The sequence below is a fragment of the Panicum virgatum genome, chromosome 4K, assembly GCF_016808335.1.
Source record: "Panicum virgatum strain AP13 chromosome 4K, P.virgatum_v5, whole genome shotgun sequence".
Taxonomy (NCBI): Eukaryota; Viridiplantae; Streptophyta; class Magnoliopsida; order Poales; family Poaceae; genus Panicum; species Panicum virgatum.
This window is the reverse complement of record NC_053139.1, coordinates 16,452,850-16,471,258: the sequence shown is the minus strand read 5'-3', so window position 1 is coordinate 16,471,258 and position 18,409 is coordinate 16,452,850. Positions and strand designations below refer to the sequence as shown.

At 49.5% G+C, this 18,409-nt stretch overlaps 1 protein-coding gene across 1 annotated transcript; it reads left to right on the top strand.

The window, feature by feature from the left end:
• The first annotated feature begins 351 nt into the window (after window positions 1-351).
• On the top strand, window positions 352-10,809 carry LOC120703316. Its single transcript, XM_039987331.1, has 9 exons — window positions 352-800; window positions 3,604-3,651; window positions 7,836-8,253; window positions 8,345-8,561; window positions 8,651-8,848; window positions 8,929-9,102; window positions 9,183-9,572; window positions 9,654-9,848; window positions 10,486-10,809. The coding sequence occupies exons 1-6, from the start codon at window positions 617-619 to the stop codon at window positions 9,004-9,006; spliced, it is 1,143 nt and encodes a 380-aa protein (XP_039843265.1). The 5' UTR covers window positions 352-616; the 3' UTR covers window positions 9,007-9,102; window positions 9,183-9,572; window positions 9,654-9,848; window positions 10,486-10,809.
• The last annotated feature ends 7,600 nt before the right edge of the window (window positions 10,810-18,409 follow it).

Here is an 18,409-nt window from a genome sequence, read left to right as displayed (position 1 = left end):
CGAGCGCCGCCGACTGTTGGCTGTCCATTTCGCCAACTCCTTGGCCCGCCCGCTAAATCCATGACTTCCCTGAGTGTCATTGCGACGTGCCGGAGCCCTCCCACAAGACGCCGCCTTCGCCACTTTGTAAGTCTTTAACCGAGTTCATGCTGCTTCAACATTGCTGAGAACCTTCTCGTAATCACGTGTTTACCTTGCTCTCCTCTCTCGATTTCCTCTTTTATTTTGTCCCTATCTTTTCTCACTTACCCGTGGGACCTACTAGCCATCCTCTATCTCCTTCGTGCACAACTTGGACTACTCGGTCACGCCTCCAGCCCAGCACGCCAAGTCAAGCCCCAGCCCAGCAAATCCACCAAGCGCCCAGGACTCCCTACGCCTCTTTTCTGCCGCCGCCTCCCTTGCAGCAGCGCATCGCCTCCGCCTGCCATGTCTCGCCACCGTAGCACCTGCGCCATCTCTCCTGCACGCGAGCGTGCCTGTCGCCTACGCCCCCTGCCGTGAGACGCGCACCTTGCCTGCTTCTCGTGTTCCTGGTGCCGCACGTCGCCGAGCGGATCGCCATCGCCATCGCCCTCGAGCCCTCGGCTGTCGTCCCGATTCCCTACTACCGCGCATGGATCAACGCCAAGCCTGCCGTTGCCGTCTGCTACCCTGGCGCCCCCTACGTGACGCCCGACGCCCAACGCCACCAGGTCTGCTCGCCCCTGCGTCGTCGCCAGAAACCTCCATCACCGACCAGACCATCACCCGTATCTTCCGGTTTCGATTCCGGCCACCACGATGCGTCCCCACCGCAAGTAAGCGGAAGAGCTTGAGTTTTTCTATATGATCTCTGCAGTTAATCATATCCCTTAGTTTCTAAGTTTTAGTTTCAATTTTGTCGTGTTAGCTTTGTTTTGGCTTGAGCTATAGTTTAGTAGTGCTATGTTCTTTGTTAGCGCAACCACAAGACACTACCGGAAACCGCGAGTTCGCCGTGTGCCTCAATGTTTGCCGTGTGCTTTTCCTTAGGCACACGGTGAACATAACTTTTGCCGTGCGCCGAGAACTAAACACACGGCGAACAGAAAGCACACGGCGAATCGAGACTTCGTCGTGTGCACCAGGCCCGACACACAGCGAATCAAGACTTCACCGTGTGCCCATCAGACAGCCCACGGCGAAATGGGCTCCACGCTAACGGCCGTTCGCTGTAGCTCAACGCCGTCATCATTCGCCGTGCGCCCACAGCCCAGCACACGGCGAACCTTCATCTTTGCCGTGTGCCTTGGGGCAGCACACGGCGAAGTCATGGCCCCGTTAACCGATCCCAACAGGCCGTGGACGTCGTTGCCTTTGCCGTGTGCTGGAGTTAGGCACACGGCAAACGTAAGGGTTTGCCGTGTGCTGCTTCTAGGCACACGGCAAAGAAGAATGTTCGCCGTGTGCTGAACCTTTTGCACACGGCAAAATAAAAGGAACCGGTCGAACCCTCTAAGCAAGGCCATGAATACAAATATTATGGATAATCGTTTACAAATTATATGAAATCGAAATGTGAACTAAAAATTATGAAAATTGTCATGAACTCATGTCATCATATATCGAGTCTCTAGTAAAAATTTGGTTGGATTATTCACTTGTTTCACAAACGCTGCTTATAAACTGCTGTTTCTCCGCAAAAGATCCATATACCTTGAAAGGTTTTAGTTACGTGTGTATGTGTAACGATTTGTAAGTAATAATTTGGATTCTAAATTATTTCTATGAGTAACACACCACATAATAGTAGTTCATGTGCAATCATGATATTTTTCTGAATTTGTTTGCCCTTTTTTGATTTTTTAGTACTATTAGAATTAAAGTGGAAATATTCAAATTGAGATATACATGCATAAAAAATACAAAATTTTGAAATAAGCACTTCATATGATATGTTTATTTAATTTAATAATGCTTTGCAATGTATATTTCGTTAAATTTAGTGAAACATGTTTGGAAAACAAAATGTGGACAAAATAAATTAGGTTTGCCGTGTGCCATACCTAGGCACACGGCAAATCGCTGATATTGCGTGTAATTTCTATTTTTGTAAAAGAATCATTTGAAATTGAAAATTAAAAAAATGTTCGCCGTGTGCCATTTATATGGCACACGGTGAAATAGTGTCTTCGCTGTGTGCCCAGGTCCAGGGCACACGGCGACCTCCAAAGTTCGCCGTGTGTCCTAGAGCTGGCACACGGCGAACTGTTCGCCCTGTGTCCTGCATCTGGCACACGGCGAACTTTGCAACACTTACCCGTTAGCTCTGGTCCATCACTCTCTCGCTCTCTCGCTCTCTCTCTCACTCTCTCACGCCGGCCCGCCCCGTCCCTACGCCGCGCCGCCCCGGCTCCTACCCCGCCCCGATGCCGGCCCGCCCCGTCCCGACACCGCGCCGGACGCCCCGCGCCCCGCCGCCGCCCCGGCTCCTGCCCCGCCCCGACGCCGCGCCGGACGCCCCGCCGCCGCCCCGGCTCCTGCCCCACCCCGCCGCCGGCCCGCGCCGTCCCGACGCCGCGGCGGACGCCCCGCGCCCCGCCGCCGCCCCTGCGCGCCGGCCCGGCCTCGCCCCGCCACCGCTGCCCCTGCGTGCCGGCCCGGCCCCGCCCCGCCGCCGCTGCGTGGCGCGCCCGCCGCCGCCGTCCCGCAGCCGGCCCGTCGCCCCTGTGCAGCGGCGCGGCCCTACCAGCCCCGCCCCGGTGCCGCCCCGCCGCCGCGGCCCTGCTCCGGCCCCGCCTCACCGGCGCGGCCCCGGCCCGCCCCGGCTCTCCCTCCCCGGCACCGCCCCTCCGCCGTGGCCCTGCCCCGGCGTGGCCCAGGCCCGGTGCGCCCCGGCCCGGCCCTCCCCACCCTGGTGCGGCCCGGCCTTGCCCTGCCTTGTCCCGGTGCCGTCCCTCCGGTGCGGCCCTGCCTCGGCGCCGCCCAGCCCGCCCCCCCCCCCCGCGCCGCCCCGCCCTGCCGGCGCCCCGTCTCCGTCGCGGCCCTGCCCCACGGCATCTTGCAGGAGAAGAAGAAGGTCGCTCGCCGTTAAGCTTCTAGGTGAGGACTTGAACAAAAATTTCACATCCTGTATTTTGGTAGTGCTTTTAATTAGTTTGTTGGTAGTTAGTTGTATGTCACTAGTTTAGATAGAAAACTCGATTGCCTGGTAGGTAGTTGTATCTCACTTTGCCGCTCTCGCCACCGCTGGAGAGTATTTTGGATAGAAAATTGTATTGCCTGTGATGATATATGCCATATATATATTGACCTTGAGCTTGAGCATGAGTGTTAGTCGAAGTGTGTTATTTCTGTTCTATGGATATGCTTATCATGGTTGTCATGAAACCATGTGACACATCCATGCCCAAGCAACAACTCGGGTGCGATGATGTTAAGATTGGGCTGGATGTGTCTCATGGTTTAATGGCGGTCATGAATTTATTATAGGTTTCTTATGCTTCAAGTTCAAGGTCAAATGAAAGGGAACATATCTGAGGCATGTTTGTTGGTTGTCGACCACTGTGCTATTTTATCTTTGCAGAATTTCAAACTGAAATGTTCAATTATTGATACTATGTAGTTGTTTTTTGTTTGTAGGAGAGGTGGTGGCACCGTTCTTGACTCGTCACTTTGCAGGACAGTTAGGTGAGTCGTTACAGACTTTCATTTACTTATCTTGTTTGTGCTTCACGCAACCTAGGCGTCTCCCGTTCGAAAGAGATACGGTTCGAAATATGCAGCTCTTTGCATATATGGAACCGTATGTGTTTCGAATTGTCCCCGTTTTTGGGACAGTCCGAGGATGTGTTGATGTGGTTAGTTTCCATGCTATACTACGATTCGAGATAGAGTATCGGTATCATCTCTCTGTTGTTCTCTGGATACACAATCTCCCTGTTGGGACGTGTATTTGGAGAACAGCGGGGAGGTGGTGCCGAAATTCCGTCTCGGATAGTAGTAGAGTATGGAAACTAACCACAGCTACACATCTTCGGATGGGATTAGGACCTATCTTCACCTATTAGAGCATGCTAGACATCGTGTAGTTGGTATTGATTTTTAAATCACTTCCTCACATGGTAAAGGATGGATGACCGTGAGTGGATGTACAAGGGCTGGCAGAGCGAGCAAGAGTATGTTGAGTTTGCTCTAAAGGTCAATGACTTCTTGAAAAAGGCATTTGATAGAGGACAGAGTAGAATGTCGTGTCCATGTAGCAAGTGTGAAAATAGAATACATCAATCACAACTCAGTATGGGTAAACACATTATCAGAAATGGGTTTGTGGAAAACTATACCCGGTGCATCTACCATGGTGAAGCCCATTGTGCGAGAGAAGAGGTCGTCAGACAACACATCGATGATTATGATGCTGAAGCCGGTTGCGCAGACATGTTAGCAGAATTTCATGAAACACATTTCCAAGAAGTACCTTGAGAGGAACCGCCGGAGCCTACCGCAAAGCAGTATTACGACATGTTGTCTGCGGCACAGAAACCACTTCACGGGCATACCAATGTTTCTCAATTCGATGCTATTGCACGCGTACTGGCCCTAAAGTCTGAGTGTGGCATTAGTCGGGATGGCTTTGACAAAATGTTGACGGTTTTTGGTAGTCGGCTTTCGGAAGGACACATTCTTCCAAAGAGCATGTACGAGGCACAAAAACTTCTTCGTAGTCTTAAAATGCCGTATGAGAAGATACATGCTTGTCCGAAGGGATGCATGTTGTTTAGAAAAGAACATGCAGATGCAAACTACTGTACAAAATATAAATCATCTCGGTGGTTGGAGGTTGACTCTGGTGACGGTCAAAAGAAACAGCTCAAAATCCCTGTGAAAATCGTACGGTACCTTCCATTCATACCGAGAATCCAACGTCTGTTCATGACCGAGGAGTCAGCACAACAGATGCGATGGCACAAAGATGGCAAACGCTACCGTCCTGAGAAGATGATACATCCATCCGATGGTGAAGCATGGAAACATTTTGACAGGCGTAACACAATGGAAGCGGGGGAGGCTCGAAATGTACGTGTTGCGTTGGCAACAGATGGATTCAATCCTTACGGAATGACGGTTGCCCCGTACAGTTGTTGGCCCATGTTTGTTATCCCCCTCAACCTCCCCCCTGGAGTTATCTTTCAACGGCAGAACATATTCTTGTCGTTGATAATTCCTGGATATTCGGGGGATAATATGAGTGTGTATATGGAGCCTCTTATTGATGATTTGCTTAATGCTTGGGAGGAAGGTGTATGGACATATGACCGAGCTACAAAGACAAATTTCAAAATGCGAGTGTGGTACATGTACTCACTGCATGACTTGCCAGCGTATGCGATATTCTGCGGCTGGTGTGTGCACGGGAAGTTCCCTTGCCCAGTATGCAAGGCAGCTATGAGGTTCATCTGGTTGGCGAAGGGTGGCAAGTATTCTTCATTCGACAAGCACCGACAATTCCTCCCTATTGACCATCCATTCCGACGTGACATCAAGAACTTTACGAAAGTTGTCGTGGTTGATGACCCTCCACCGCAGATGATGTCAGGTACCGTGGTCCGTGAGTGGTTACAGCTGTTGAGGGTTAAAGAAGGCGGTGGTTTTGTGGGTTATGGCGAAGAACATGCCTGGACTCAGATGTCGGGCCTGTGGAGGCTCCCCTACATGGATGATCTTTTTCTTCCTCATAACATTGATATGATGCACTCGGAAAAGAATATCGCTGCGGCACTATGGGGTACAATCATGGACATTCTTGATAAAACAAAGGACAATGTTAAGGTCCGAGTGGATCAAGCTAGTTTATGCGATAGACCAAAACTGAATATTCCGCCACCCAAAGATGGTAAGAAATGGAAAAAGCCTCCAGCTGAATTCGTCCCGAAGAAGCACCAAAGGAAAGAAGTACTAGAATGGTTCGAAACTTTAATGTTTCCCGATGGGTATGCAGCGAATCTAAGGAGAGGGGTGAATTTATCTACTATGCGAATCAATGGGCTGAAGAGTCATGACTACCACATATGGATTGAGCGGCTTCTTCCGGTGATGGTTCGAGGCTATCTCCCTGACCATGTCTGGCAAGTGCTGGCGGAGTTAAGCAATTTCTTCCGCCAGCTATGTGCTAAGGAGTTGTCTCGGACTGTGGTTGAACAAATGGAAAAATTGGCCCCTGTGTTGCTTTGTAAGTTGGAGAAAATCTTTCCACCCGGCTTCTTCAATCCGATGCAGCATATGATTTTGCACCTCCCGTATGAGGCACGGATGGGGGGGCCTGTTCAGGGCCGTTGGTGCTACTCAATTGAGAGACAACAAAAGATCCTTCGAACCAAATGTAAAAATAAATGCAAAATAGAAGCTTCCATTGCAGAAGCATACATTCTGGATGAGGTCTCCAACTATACAACAAAATACTACGGTGAAACCCTTCCAAGCATGCATAATCCACCCACTCGTTACAATGAAGGCGAAAATGAAACGAACCTCAGCCTCTTCAAAGGGCAACTTGGAAGTGCAAGTGGTGCGACTCCTAAGGCCTTGGTCAATGAAGAGTTGCGCACTATCATGATGTATGTGTTGACGAACCTAGTGGAAGTCGAGCCGTACATACAATAAGTTCTCAACAAACTATTTCCTCGAGTATTAACTATTCTGTATCCAACCCCCTTTACCTCTCATTTATATAGGGAATTTACTCAACAATTCTGGCGTCGCTGAAGAGTTCCAACCCCGCAGGAACTTGACGCCCTTCTTAAGTCGGGTGCGGGACAAAGAGCCCCCGATTTCATTTCTTGGTTCAAGCACAAGGTATAACAAACCATCATGCTTGTTAGATGTTTGAAGTTCCTTTTTCGTGTGAATAGTATGACAAACCATCATGCCTCTACCTGCTGGCCCAAAATGATGCGTCTATGTGTCCCGAGTTGAGATAGGGTGCCAATGGTTGTGCCTATAGGGTCTTATCATACTCCGGATATGATGTTAATGGATATCGCTTTCACACAAAAAGCCACGAGCAGAGTCGGCCCAATCGAAGGACAACAAATTCCGGAGTTTGTACAACAGGCCTTGATGGGGTCGAGTATTATGGCATAATTGAAGAAATCTATGAACTTACATTTCATGGTTGCAAACCTCTTAAGCCTGTCATATTCAAATGCCATTGGTTTGATCCTAACAAAGTGCGACGGACCCCTCATATCGGCCTAGTCGAAATTTGCCAGTCATCAGTGTATCTAGGAGACGATGTCTATATTATGGCTCAACAAGCCACGCAAGTTTATTGTCTCTCATATCCGTGCAAAACCGACGATCACCTTATGGGTTGGGATGTTGTGTACAAGGTATCACCACACGGTAAAGTACCTATTCCAAATAATGAGGATTACAACATAGACCCAAACACATATGACGGGGAGTTCTTTCAAGAAGATGGGCTTGAAGGGCATTTTGAGATAGACTTAACCGGAGTGATCGAAATGGAAGTACACGATGATGAAATGGTTGATAACGAGGACACTGGTGAGGAGGTTCGTAATGCGAAGGACCTAGAATTACTTGAGTGATTACAATTAGGCGATGATAATGAGGATGAAATTCCACCTTTAGAGCACGGGCTTGAACTTCTCGACTTGCGTGATAGTGATGATGAGACATATGATCCAGCTAATCCCGATGAAGATGATTATTTCTAATACATGTATGATCCGTACTAATTGATTTATTTTCTTTAATTATGTTACTTTTTAATTATGTCGCATTTATTTTCTTTCTCTTTATAAGATCGTTTTTTATATATGTGCTGATTGGTTTACTATTTTTAATTGCAGGTGATCGAAGAAAGATGCCGGGCGGCGGACTTCAACGATCGGTCGCCTCACAGTACAGAAGAATGATGCCACACTCGGATGCTGGTGATGGCTCCGATAGGGGTTCCGAGTTGGGGCGAGGCAAGGGTCGAGGTAAGGGTGGACCCAAGAGGGGTGGAGGGAAGGGTGGAGGCAGGAGGCGTCGAGAGCCTTCGCCTGTACCGCCGTCTGAGGAGGAGGAGCCTGCCCAGGACCAGGAGCAGGAGCGGGAGGAGGAGTGGCAGGCGGACGCGCTGGAGGAGGAGGGGGAGTCGTCTAAGGAGGAGGACACGGCCGAGGATACCTCTACGCCGGCTGTCTGGTTGCGAGGTCCCTCACGACTCCCAGATAGGCCGATACCTGTTGCCTTGCGCCCGCTGATTCAACCGTGCGGGGATATGTAAGTAATTTGACATGTTATTACTACCTTTTCATTTCCTAACTTGAAAATCAAGGTACAAACTAATATTTTTTCTTAATCACTTTTGCAGGAGTTGGACTGTCCTCAGTGGCGGTGCTCACAAACGCAAGGTCAATGGCATCCTGGGTCTTTTGTGCAGGGAGCACTTCCCAGGCCTAGTCCACTATCAAGGACGGTACGAGCCGGCCTGGACGTGGGACCACTACATCGCCGCCAACAACGATCAGTTGGATCGGAGCGGTAGAGACTTTGAGAACAAGGCGGAGCGGGTAAAGGGCGAGCTCTGGGTAAGTTTTTCGCGGCAAAAAATGGTGAATACATCACATTTATTGAACATTTTGTTAATGATGACATGATCCATCGTCTTTATATGCAGGATTTTTACAGGTGTAATGAGGGATATGAGGAGCGGGCGGCGATTGTGGCTCACAATCGATGCGTTAAACTCGTGAAGGACATGCATTATGAGGCGCAAGTCCACTGCGTCATCAACTATTGTTCACATTTCCTAAAGCAGAAGATCGGGAAGTCTGAGGCGAGGGATTTGAAGCTGACCCGAGAGCAATATTTACAGGTAAGTTCAAATTTATTATAAGATGAAAAACATCGTTAAATGTCTCTTTTCTTACATGTCATGCATTTGATCACGTGTAGGTTCCTGCGTGCTGGTGTCGTAATGACACCGTGTGCTGGGAGTGTATAGTGGACAAGTGGTTCGACCCCGAGTGGTAGGCTTTGCACGACGCTGGCCGGCAGTGGCGATTGCTGATGCCAGGTCCAGCGCACCATCAAGGCAGCCTCAACAACGACGAGTACAGGGCTAGATGGGTACACAGTACACAGACTCATTTCTCTAATCTAATATTCAATTCAGCATAATTTGTAATCAACTTCTTCCTTTTTCGCAGTCGTCCTCACATGAAGGCCAGGAGTGCAACCCGTTCGTGGGATGGGCTCTGGCCCGCAAGGGCAAGGCGACATCCAATGTCACCTACAACCCTGACGACCCGCCCTTGGCGTACAGCAACCCGTCCGTCCACAGTCGTATCCAGGCATACACAGAGATGGGAAGACAGGTCCATGGGCCAGACTGGGATCCGAGCTCCCAGCCCTTTGATGGAGAAGTCATTATGAGGGTGGGAGGAGGCAAGAAACATGGGCGCTACTACATTGGCGATGGCCTTGTAGACACGGCCAGCACTCCCACCCTCTCCCAGATTCGAGCGAGGAGCACGGCCAATAGCCCGGCCATACGCCCACGGCTGTCCGCGTCGCAGCTCCAAGTGCAGGAACTTCAGGTTATTTCTTATTTATTCATAGTTCATTCGTTTTGTACATATATTTGCTTTGCATTGTAACATTGTCATGAACTATTGTAGCACCGAATGCAAGCGCAACAGGCGGCGTATGAGGCGGCACTGGCCGAAGAGAGGAGGATACGACAAGAGAACGAGCAGAAGCAGGCGGCCGAGATGGCCCAGATGTACAACTACATTCAAAGTCTTTCTATCCAAATGGGTAATCCCATTCCAGCCATGCAATTCCCTGTGGCTCCTCCTCCTACTACTCCTCCGGTGAGTATCTTGAAAACCCTTAAGTTTTTTTTGAAGTATTAGATACTTAGAGAACTTTAGACTTAGAGATTGTGACTTACATTACTCACTTAACGATTTAGGGGACCTACATCTGATCCTTTAGTGCTCTATTTTTTGGCAAAATAAGTAAGCGAAATGGAAAGCGTTTGCAATAGCGCTAGTGTGTCTAAATTTCAATTTGGAGTTTTCATTTGGATATCCGAGTTCGTAGAAAATTTAAAGTAGGTTCCATTTTGAAAAAAGTTACTGGCTAAACTATCCCAAACTACATATAGAAATGTTGAAATTGATTTGTAAATAAAGTCATTGGCGAAGGTTTCTTCATAGAAGAGGTTCATGGATTCGTTTGCGGTAATTTGGTCGATCTAGTTATGCAAATCAAATTCGAAACTGAAGTTTCAAGCTCGAATTACAAGATGCATTATCATAGGAATTCAAAATCAGGTATTTCAAACAAAGTTTGAACTTCTGTTCTGTCTGTCCCAATGCATTTCAGTAAACGAGTGTAGCATATCTCCTCTCATGAATTATAACTTGAAAACTTGGTTTTTGTCTCACCTGCAATTTACTGTCTTACTTTTTTTGCAAAATCTATCGGCGGCATCGAATATGCCAGAATTGTCGCCGGGCATCTCACCGACGCTCCCACATCAGTTGTTCCCGCCTCAGTTCGGCGGCGCCCCACCGTTCGACGACCCACCATAGCCATAAACTTGTTTATTTCAGTATTTATGGACTTGTGAACTTCTGGATATGTATTTGTGAACTTCTGGATATTTTGTGAACTTGCAGGACTTTGCATTGGACTTCTGTATGTGTTTGATGTTATTTGTGGCTAGTTGTGATATATATATTGTGATATATAATGTCTGTGACGTTTGTTATGATATGTAATGCCTGTGATATATATGTTGTGACTAGGCATTGGACTCCTTTTTAAGTGAAAACCCAAAAAAAATAGGATTTGTTTGGTCACTTTGCCGTGTGCCAGGGACTAGGCACACGGCAAAGTGACCATTTGGCCAGCCTTGAACACCAAGTTTGCCGTGTGCCTAGACCGGGCACACGGCGAACTGACCATAGTTCGCCGTGTGACAAAGCCAGGGGCACACGGCGAACCTAAATACTTTGCCGTGTGCCAAAGCCAAGGGCACACGGCAAAGTGGGAAATTTCACCGTGTACCTGCTTCCTGGCACACGGCGAAGTCCTCCATCACGCCGTTAGGCCGGCGGCGTCACGACGTCTGGCCTTTTTTTTGCCGTGTGCCCCTGGATACACACGGCGAATGTGTTTGCCTGTGTGAGACAGATGGCACACGGCAAACTAGGCCTCTGCCGTGCCTACCGCTGCCATGGGGGTTTGCTGTCGGCCACTGACGGCGAAGTCTTCTCCGTGTGCTTGGGGCACACAGCGAATTAGAGAATTCCGGTAGTGAGAACTACATGACTCTGGTCATGGTTGATTAATTAGATGTCTCTAATTTGTTAGTATTTGATCGAAAGGTGCATGAGGGGGCCTATGATGAGGGGTTCGCTGCCTGCCAAGGGTGCATTTTGTTTGGGTTTGGTCACGCCTTGGAGGAGGTTCACTCACGCAGCTGCTGAAATCTTAGCGGGCAACTACTGGTTAGAGAGTCTTTGTAAAGGCCTCGTAGCGTCCCTATGCAATCACACCTAAGGAAGTGTGGTATTATGCCTAGCTAGCACAGCATGGATGGGTCCAAAGTTCTTTGAACTTTTACGCGACTTGTGGTGAAAATGTGCAACTTCTGCAGAGTGAAAACTGATATATCAGCTGTGCTCACAGTCAAGAGCGGCTCGGACCCTCACATGTCTACTTAATAGAAATTAGTACTTTAATTCAGCTATATAAATGTTCCAAGCTATTTGTTTTTAGACATATACTTCTTTTTATAAAAGTGGGATGGATTCATATATTATTTAGTAAATAAGCTTTAATGTTCAACTGTTATTTAAAATGCATACCGCTTTATTCAGCCAACCTCAATTCCTTGCTTAAGCCTTTTATGTCATTTATTTTCTAATATACTTGCTGAGTACAACATGTGCTTACCCATACCAACACTGCTCAGAGAAGAAAGTTGCAATGAAGCTGAAGATGCTACTGAGTTCTAGACGTATGCAACCCCCATCGATTGCATATGAAGTTTGGAGCTGTCGTTTCTAGGATAAAGCTGTGTATCTCTGATAGACTTGTAGCCGTTGTAAGTATTTTTTTCGTGACATTGTTGCTCATTATTCCGTTATGGTTATGCATTAGTTTTTTTTAAACCGGGTGTGACAGTTATGACCTCTCAAAATCTTAGATGCTTTCCTTTGTTTTTCTATTAGCTGTTCATTATTTTCTTTTTTTAAGCTAGTTATTCTCATTGTGCCAGCAAAATCCAAGCAAGAGCCATAATCCTCTATCCTACAAGGATAAACAAGTGGCACTAGCTTTGTGCGGTGAGGATGGAGTTATGGACTGACCATCTGGGATGAACATACCACACACTACTACAAAAATCATTACAGAGGTGGGTAAAAAGTATTAACCGATGTGGTTTTTGCAACCGCCTCAGAGTCAAGGTCATAGTTAATCGTGACCTTAACCGAGGTGGTTTAGTTGCCCGCCTTGGTTAATAAAAAAAGGAATAAGTCTATTTTACCCCCCCCTCCAACTTGTCAAGGAATCCAGATTACCCCCTTCAACTATGAAACCAGGAATTGAAGGTCCCTCAACTCTTAAAACCAGGTAAATACCCCCCCCCCCCCGGCTGGTTTTGTAGATGGTTTTCGCTGACACGGCGCAAGGCCCCACATGTCAGTCCTTCCTCTGTCCTCTCTCCTACTCTGGTTAGCCACCACCGTGGCCTCTCTCCCTTTGCCGCGCCTCCCTCCCTTTGCCGCGCCTCCCTCCCTCCCTCCGCCACGGTGCGCCACTGTTGCTCGCAAGAACCTCCCTCCCTCAGCCCCGCCGCGCCCTACTCTGGTCCGCCCCGCCGTGCCCCGCAGAGCCGCTCCGCCGCCCGCGCGCCGTTGAGTTGCTCCGTCCTGCCGCGCCACGCTCCGCTGCTGCCTGGTGGCGCGCCGTGGACGTACACCCACAGCAGCCAGATCAGGTGCGGCCGGCGGGAGCGCGTGCGTGTGGGTGGTGGCGGTGCTCCTCCTCCTCTCCGTGGATTGGCAGGCGTCGTCAAGGAAGGCCGTGGCACCGGTCCCAAGCAGCACGAGCCTCAAGGGCGCACGTAGCACAAGGCCCGCCCGCCGACGGGAGGTCCCCCACCGCCAGCAGCACTGCACGCCGGGTTCGGTTCAGCGAGACCATCGTGCTCTGGGAGGACCGCGCTGCCGCAGGGGACAAGGATGATGACGGCTCGTCGGTGCACTCGAACGAGAGCGAGGCAGCGGCGGCGGTCGGCGGCGGCGGGTGGTAGAGACAGGGGTGTTGGTGGCCGGCCGGAGCAGAGATTTTAGAGGCCGGCGGCTCTGCAGGGAGGGAGGCAGGGGAGGAGAGGTGGAGAGAGAGAGGAGAGGATGACAGGTGGGGCCAGCAAGATGACATGTGGGGCTCACCTGCCACGTCAGCAAAAACCACCTACAAAACCAGCCAGGAGGGTTATTTACCTGGTTTTAAGAGTTGAGGGACCTTTCATTTCTGGTTTCGTAGTTGAGGGGGGTAATCCGGATTCCTTGACAAGTTCGGGGGGGGGGGGGTAAAATGGACTTATTCCATTAGAAAAAGAAAGAAGCCCTCCGAGCCCATCACGGGCCCGTCGAGCCCATCGGCCGCTGCCACCGCCGCGGCGTCCCCCCGCCGCCGCGTCCTGCCACCACCGAATTTGGCCCCAATGCCACCGGATCCGGCCTCACCGCCCTGCGCCGCTGTCGGACGCTAATGGAGAGGGGCGCACTGGCCTGGGGAGGATAGAGGAGGGTCGTCGCGGGATCTGGCCGCAGTCTTCTCCCTTGGCCAGCCCGTCCCGCCACTGCCAGAGTTTGGAGAGGCCGAGGAGGGAGGGGCCCGAGGCGAGGGGACACCGTCACCACATCCCGCCAGAGCCCGCGCAGCCGCCGCCTACGCGGTGCAGCCACCACCTGTGGGAGGAGAATGAGGGAGGGAGGGAGGGAGGGAGGGAGAGAGAGTGGTGGGAGGGAGCAGAGTGCGGCTGGGAGAGAGGGAGGGAGGGAGGGAGAGTGGAGGCAGCCGCTGCCCACGGGTGTGGAGGGAGGGAGAGTGGAGGCAGCCGCTGCCCACGGGTGTGGAGGGAGGGAGGGAGGTGTGGGTTAGGGTTTTGGTTATTTATGTACTTTTCTTAGCAACTGGGTTTATATGGGCTTTCATTGGGCTCGATCCATTAACCAAGGCGGGCCTTTATAAGTTACCCGCCTCCGAGAATGGGATTATTAACCGAGACGGTCATTTTAAGGCTGCTCGTCTCGATTAATCGATTTTGCGAGGCGGGCAGCCTTGACCGCCTCGGTTAATGCTGGCCATTAACTGAGGTGGTTATTTTTCCTGCCCGCCTCCGAGGGCATTTTTAAAGGTTACAGTTAATGTATTTTTGTAGTAGTGACAGCAGGATACCTGACATATAAGAAGCAGGTACCAAGAACCCATATAGCCTCCTCCATTGCTAATCCACATCCTTCAAACCAGTATCACTTCCTTTTTAAGACATATTTAAGCAAAATTAGGAGCACATGACACAATGTAGAGCATCATTGCAGGAGATAAACAACTGAGACATAGTTCAAAGACATACCATTTCTACTAAGTTCAAGCATTAGCTAAAAATGATGCACTCTAGAACAAGACCACTAAGTTACAATTAATGCTACTGGCGTACCTTCATAGTTACATAGCTTTTCTCAAAGTTGAAGTGCTTACATCTCCATCTTGCACTTGATGTGCCTTGGCTTTCTCCATACAAAGTGATTTTTTTTGTTATAGTTATGTCTACAAAGTAGAAGAGATAATTAAATGAAAAGTACAATCTCCTTTTCTTGGTTCCATTCAGCAGGTATTTAGATGGATATGGCCCCAATTCTCTACACATGCTGCTTTTGTGTTTCATTTGCTTGGTGGAGTCACAACTGGAGTGGGGAATTGGATAGGCGAACAAGAAGATAGAACAAGGATAAATACAGATGTGTTTGCCTTTATAGATTCAAAAAATATGAAAATCAAAATCAAAATCATATCTATTCCAAAATGTAGCATATGAACAAAGTGGTTTTTTAGAGTAGTTTAGCCCCCCCCCCCCCCCCCCACCCACCACACACACACAAAAAAAGATAAAAAAGTATTAGTATCTTAGTTCTTAAGACGGTAAGGCGAGGCGAGGCATGGTGAATCATCCCCTTCCAAATGCCTAGGCACTAGTAAGGTGAGGGGAAGCGACGACATACCACCTTAAAGCTGCTAAGCAACAACAGAGCATCAGCAGGAAATGGAGGAAAGAAGAAGAAAAAGGAAACAAAAAAGGAAAAGGGGGAGAAAAGGACAAGGGGAAGGGACTGGGCTGCCCTAGACCACAGGTCAGCCCCAAATTCCTTCTCTTATCTATTCACCCGAACCACTCAATGCTATGCACAGATGCACAACGCCGCTCTTGGTTGGCTCCTCATCTCTCTCTCTCTCTCTCTCTCTCTCTCTCTCTCTCTCTCTCTCTCTCTCTCTCTCTCTCTCCAAACAGCTAGTGATCTCTGCTGCTCCCAAGCCCTTGCCCCTGCCTCCCAGCCCTCATTATGTTGTCCCTCAGATCCTATTTCTAATTTACGCGCGACCGTAGGGATGCTTCCATACGGTCGATCTTCCGACCATGTTTTCTTTCCTTTTTGATATTTTTTTATCAAAAAATGTTTCTAAATTTTATTTAAGAAATATATTTTGAAGAGAAAATGGAAAATTTTGGTAAGAACAAATTTGAAAGAGAAACTTTTGAAGAAAAACCAAAAGAATTTTGAAGAAAAAACTTTTCCATCCAAAAATCCAAAAATAGAAGAAAAAACGCTGCTACCTCGGGATGTTCGCCGCCGCCGGCGGTGAGCCCCGGGAGTGAGCTGTCACGCCGTGCATGGAGCTCGCCCGGGAAGCTCACCGCTGCGCTGCACGCCCGTGCCTCTCCGCCACCGGTTCTCTGCGCGCACTCACCCCTAAGAGGCCAAGCTCACGGAGGTCCCCCAGCCGAAGACGCTGTCGCCTAGGAAGCCCACCAAGCCCCGCCGCTACTTCTCCAGTGGGTGGTGCTTGTTGCTCGCCGTTGCACCATCTTGGGAAGAGAAAAAGAGGAGGAGATGGAAGATGGGACGGGGAAAGAAAAATCCGAAAGGTAAACAGAATGCGGTAGGGCCCACCATGTGGGGCGGGCGGTGGGTACCACTATGTGGGTGGGGGGGCGCTGCGTTGCCTGTTCGATGCACCGCTGCCGCTATCTTCAGATTGACCGCCGCTGTAGTTGTCTAATAATACTTCCTAATGGGGGTGGTACGGGTCGGCCCATCGGTTCGTCAAAAAGGCCCATGAAAATGATCCTAATTGGCCCCTTTTGAGAACCATCAACTCAAACTGACTCCATGGATCGGGTTCACTCGCACCTTAGGGTCGAGTGCTTCAACCCACCCCTGCCGCCGCCGCCACTGCGGGGATAGGAGCTGCACCTTGCGTGAGCACGACGCTAGCGAAGGCAGCCTACCGCTTGCTAGACGCAACCCCGTCGCTCCCTACCTGTGGCACCGGGTGGGGCTCTCCCTCGGTTCAGGATCCACCGCTACCGCTACGAGAGGGTACCATGGAGTGTGGTGCTCGTCTGATCTTCTATACCATCGCCATTCATCTGCTCCTCAGGCCCTCTCTCCCTCCCGCATCCAGGTAATGAGCCAATCCTCTTTTGTAAGAGTCTTCTCTGCCATGGCCTCAAGGGCAAGTGGTGCCTCGGGAATGGGTTCCTATGCTGGGAGAACAGCTAGAGGAGGGACGATGTGAGGTCATGTCCTTCTCACTAGCTTCTCTGGATTTTCTATGTAGCTTTTCAGTAGGGGAAACCAGTCACGCACTACCCCTGTTTTCTTCCAAACAAAAAGATAGAAGAAAACATAAAGTGACAATAGTATGAAAGAGCAGTGACTATATCTTAAGTACAAGGCCTAGATTAAATACTAGTAAAGTATCTTTGTTCATGTGCCATCCCCAGCAATGGTGCTAGAAATGCTTGTTAACATTTCTTAGCGCGATCACTAGGAACGGGGGTGTTAAACCCATCCCAGCAACGACGCAAGGAAATGCCGTGGTATAACAACGATTACAGAAAAGATCCGCGAGCACACGGATATACCGTTGTATCATTTCACCTGGAGAGTATTCGAGTATCGTTATTTATTTTTCCCCCAAAGGATGGCAGTGGCAAAGGTACTTTATTTAGTATTAATCATGACATTGTGCGTTAAGAAATAGGCATATAGCTCTGACAGGGGTAAGTCATGAAAGAAGATAAATCAGGGTAATGTGACACATACACAACCAACTCTCAAGAACGAAGGATGAAAGGAAGAACAAAAGAACGAACTAAACTATGTTTAGTTAGTTGGAGGTTAGGCTAGGTTAGAGGGTCCTAGTGCATCTATTCAAAGCAAAGGTCATGTTAAGCACATGATTAGGGCTGCAGGTGCCAAAAAAATGGGAATATCGGGGAGAATGTCCCTCACCAGAGTACATCCAATCCCGCTACATCTTTGCATGAACTCCTACACTGAACCCGAACATCAGGGAGTGCGCTAACCGCAACACAACTATTACGGCGGACGGACAGGGCCGTCACCTCCTTCCACTTATCCAGTCACACTGTGGAGCATGGTCATATCCGCAGGATCCCGCATACCTGAGCACTACGCTCGTATGTGAGGTCACTACCCTAGCGTCCTTGGGTGTCCCACCCTTTGGATAGACAAGTAAAATGCTAAGCAAGCCCGAAAGCACAACGAGCCAATATCCATATCCGGATCATTTGGCCAAACCATATTCTTCACACAACTCATGAATATACTAAGCATGGATTGGTAAACTATCAAAATAGCATAACAACCATGGCAAAACTATCTATACTATGATAACAATTCAGACATAACAATGCTGACAAGTTGAATACAAAGCCATACCAGAGGCCGAGGGTTCCTCGACAACCCAGTGGACGACTTTGATTTGATAAGAGAAGCGCTAGCCTAGCTCCACTAACCTAAGTTACAAGAGGGCAAGAGGGAGAGAGGCTTGAGGTGTGATGTGTGGTGGTGTGTGAATGAGGGGGAGAGAGGCCCTATTTATAGTGTCGGAGGTTAGTTCCCGCCATCTTCCCATATGGAAGATTATCAGGAGGTGTAGGGGCTACTCCTCCTCGAGATGCACCTGGACGGGAGCTCGTCCAGGTTCGGGCGACCCATGTGGAGCTCTCTCAGATGTGTCTTCCTCTGGCGGGCTGACAGGTAGGCCCTAAACCTTATCTTCTTGTGCATCTTGCGTGACAGCCCCGTTTGCTCTGCCGGGA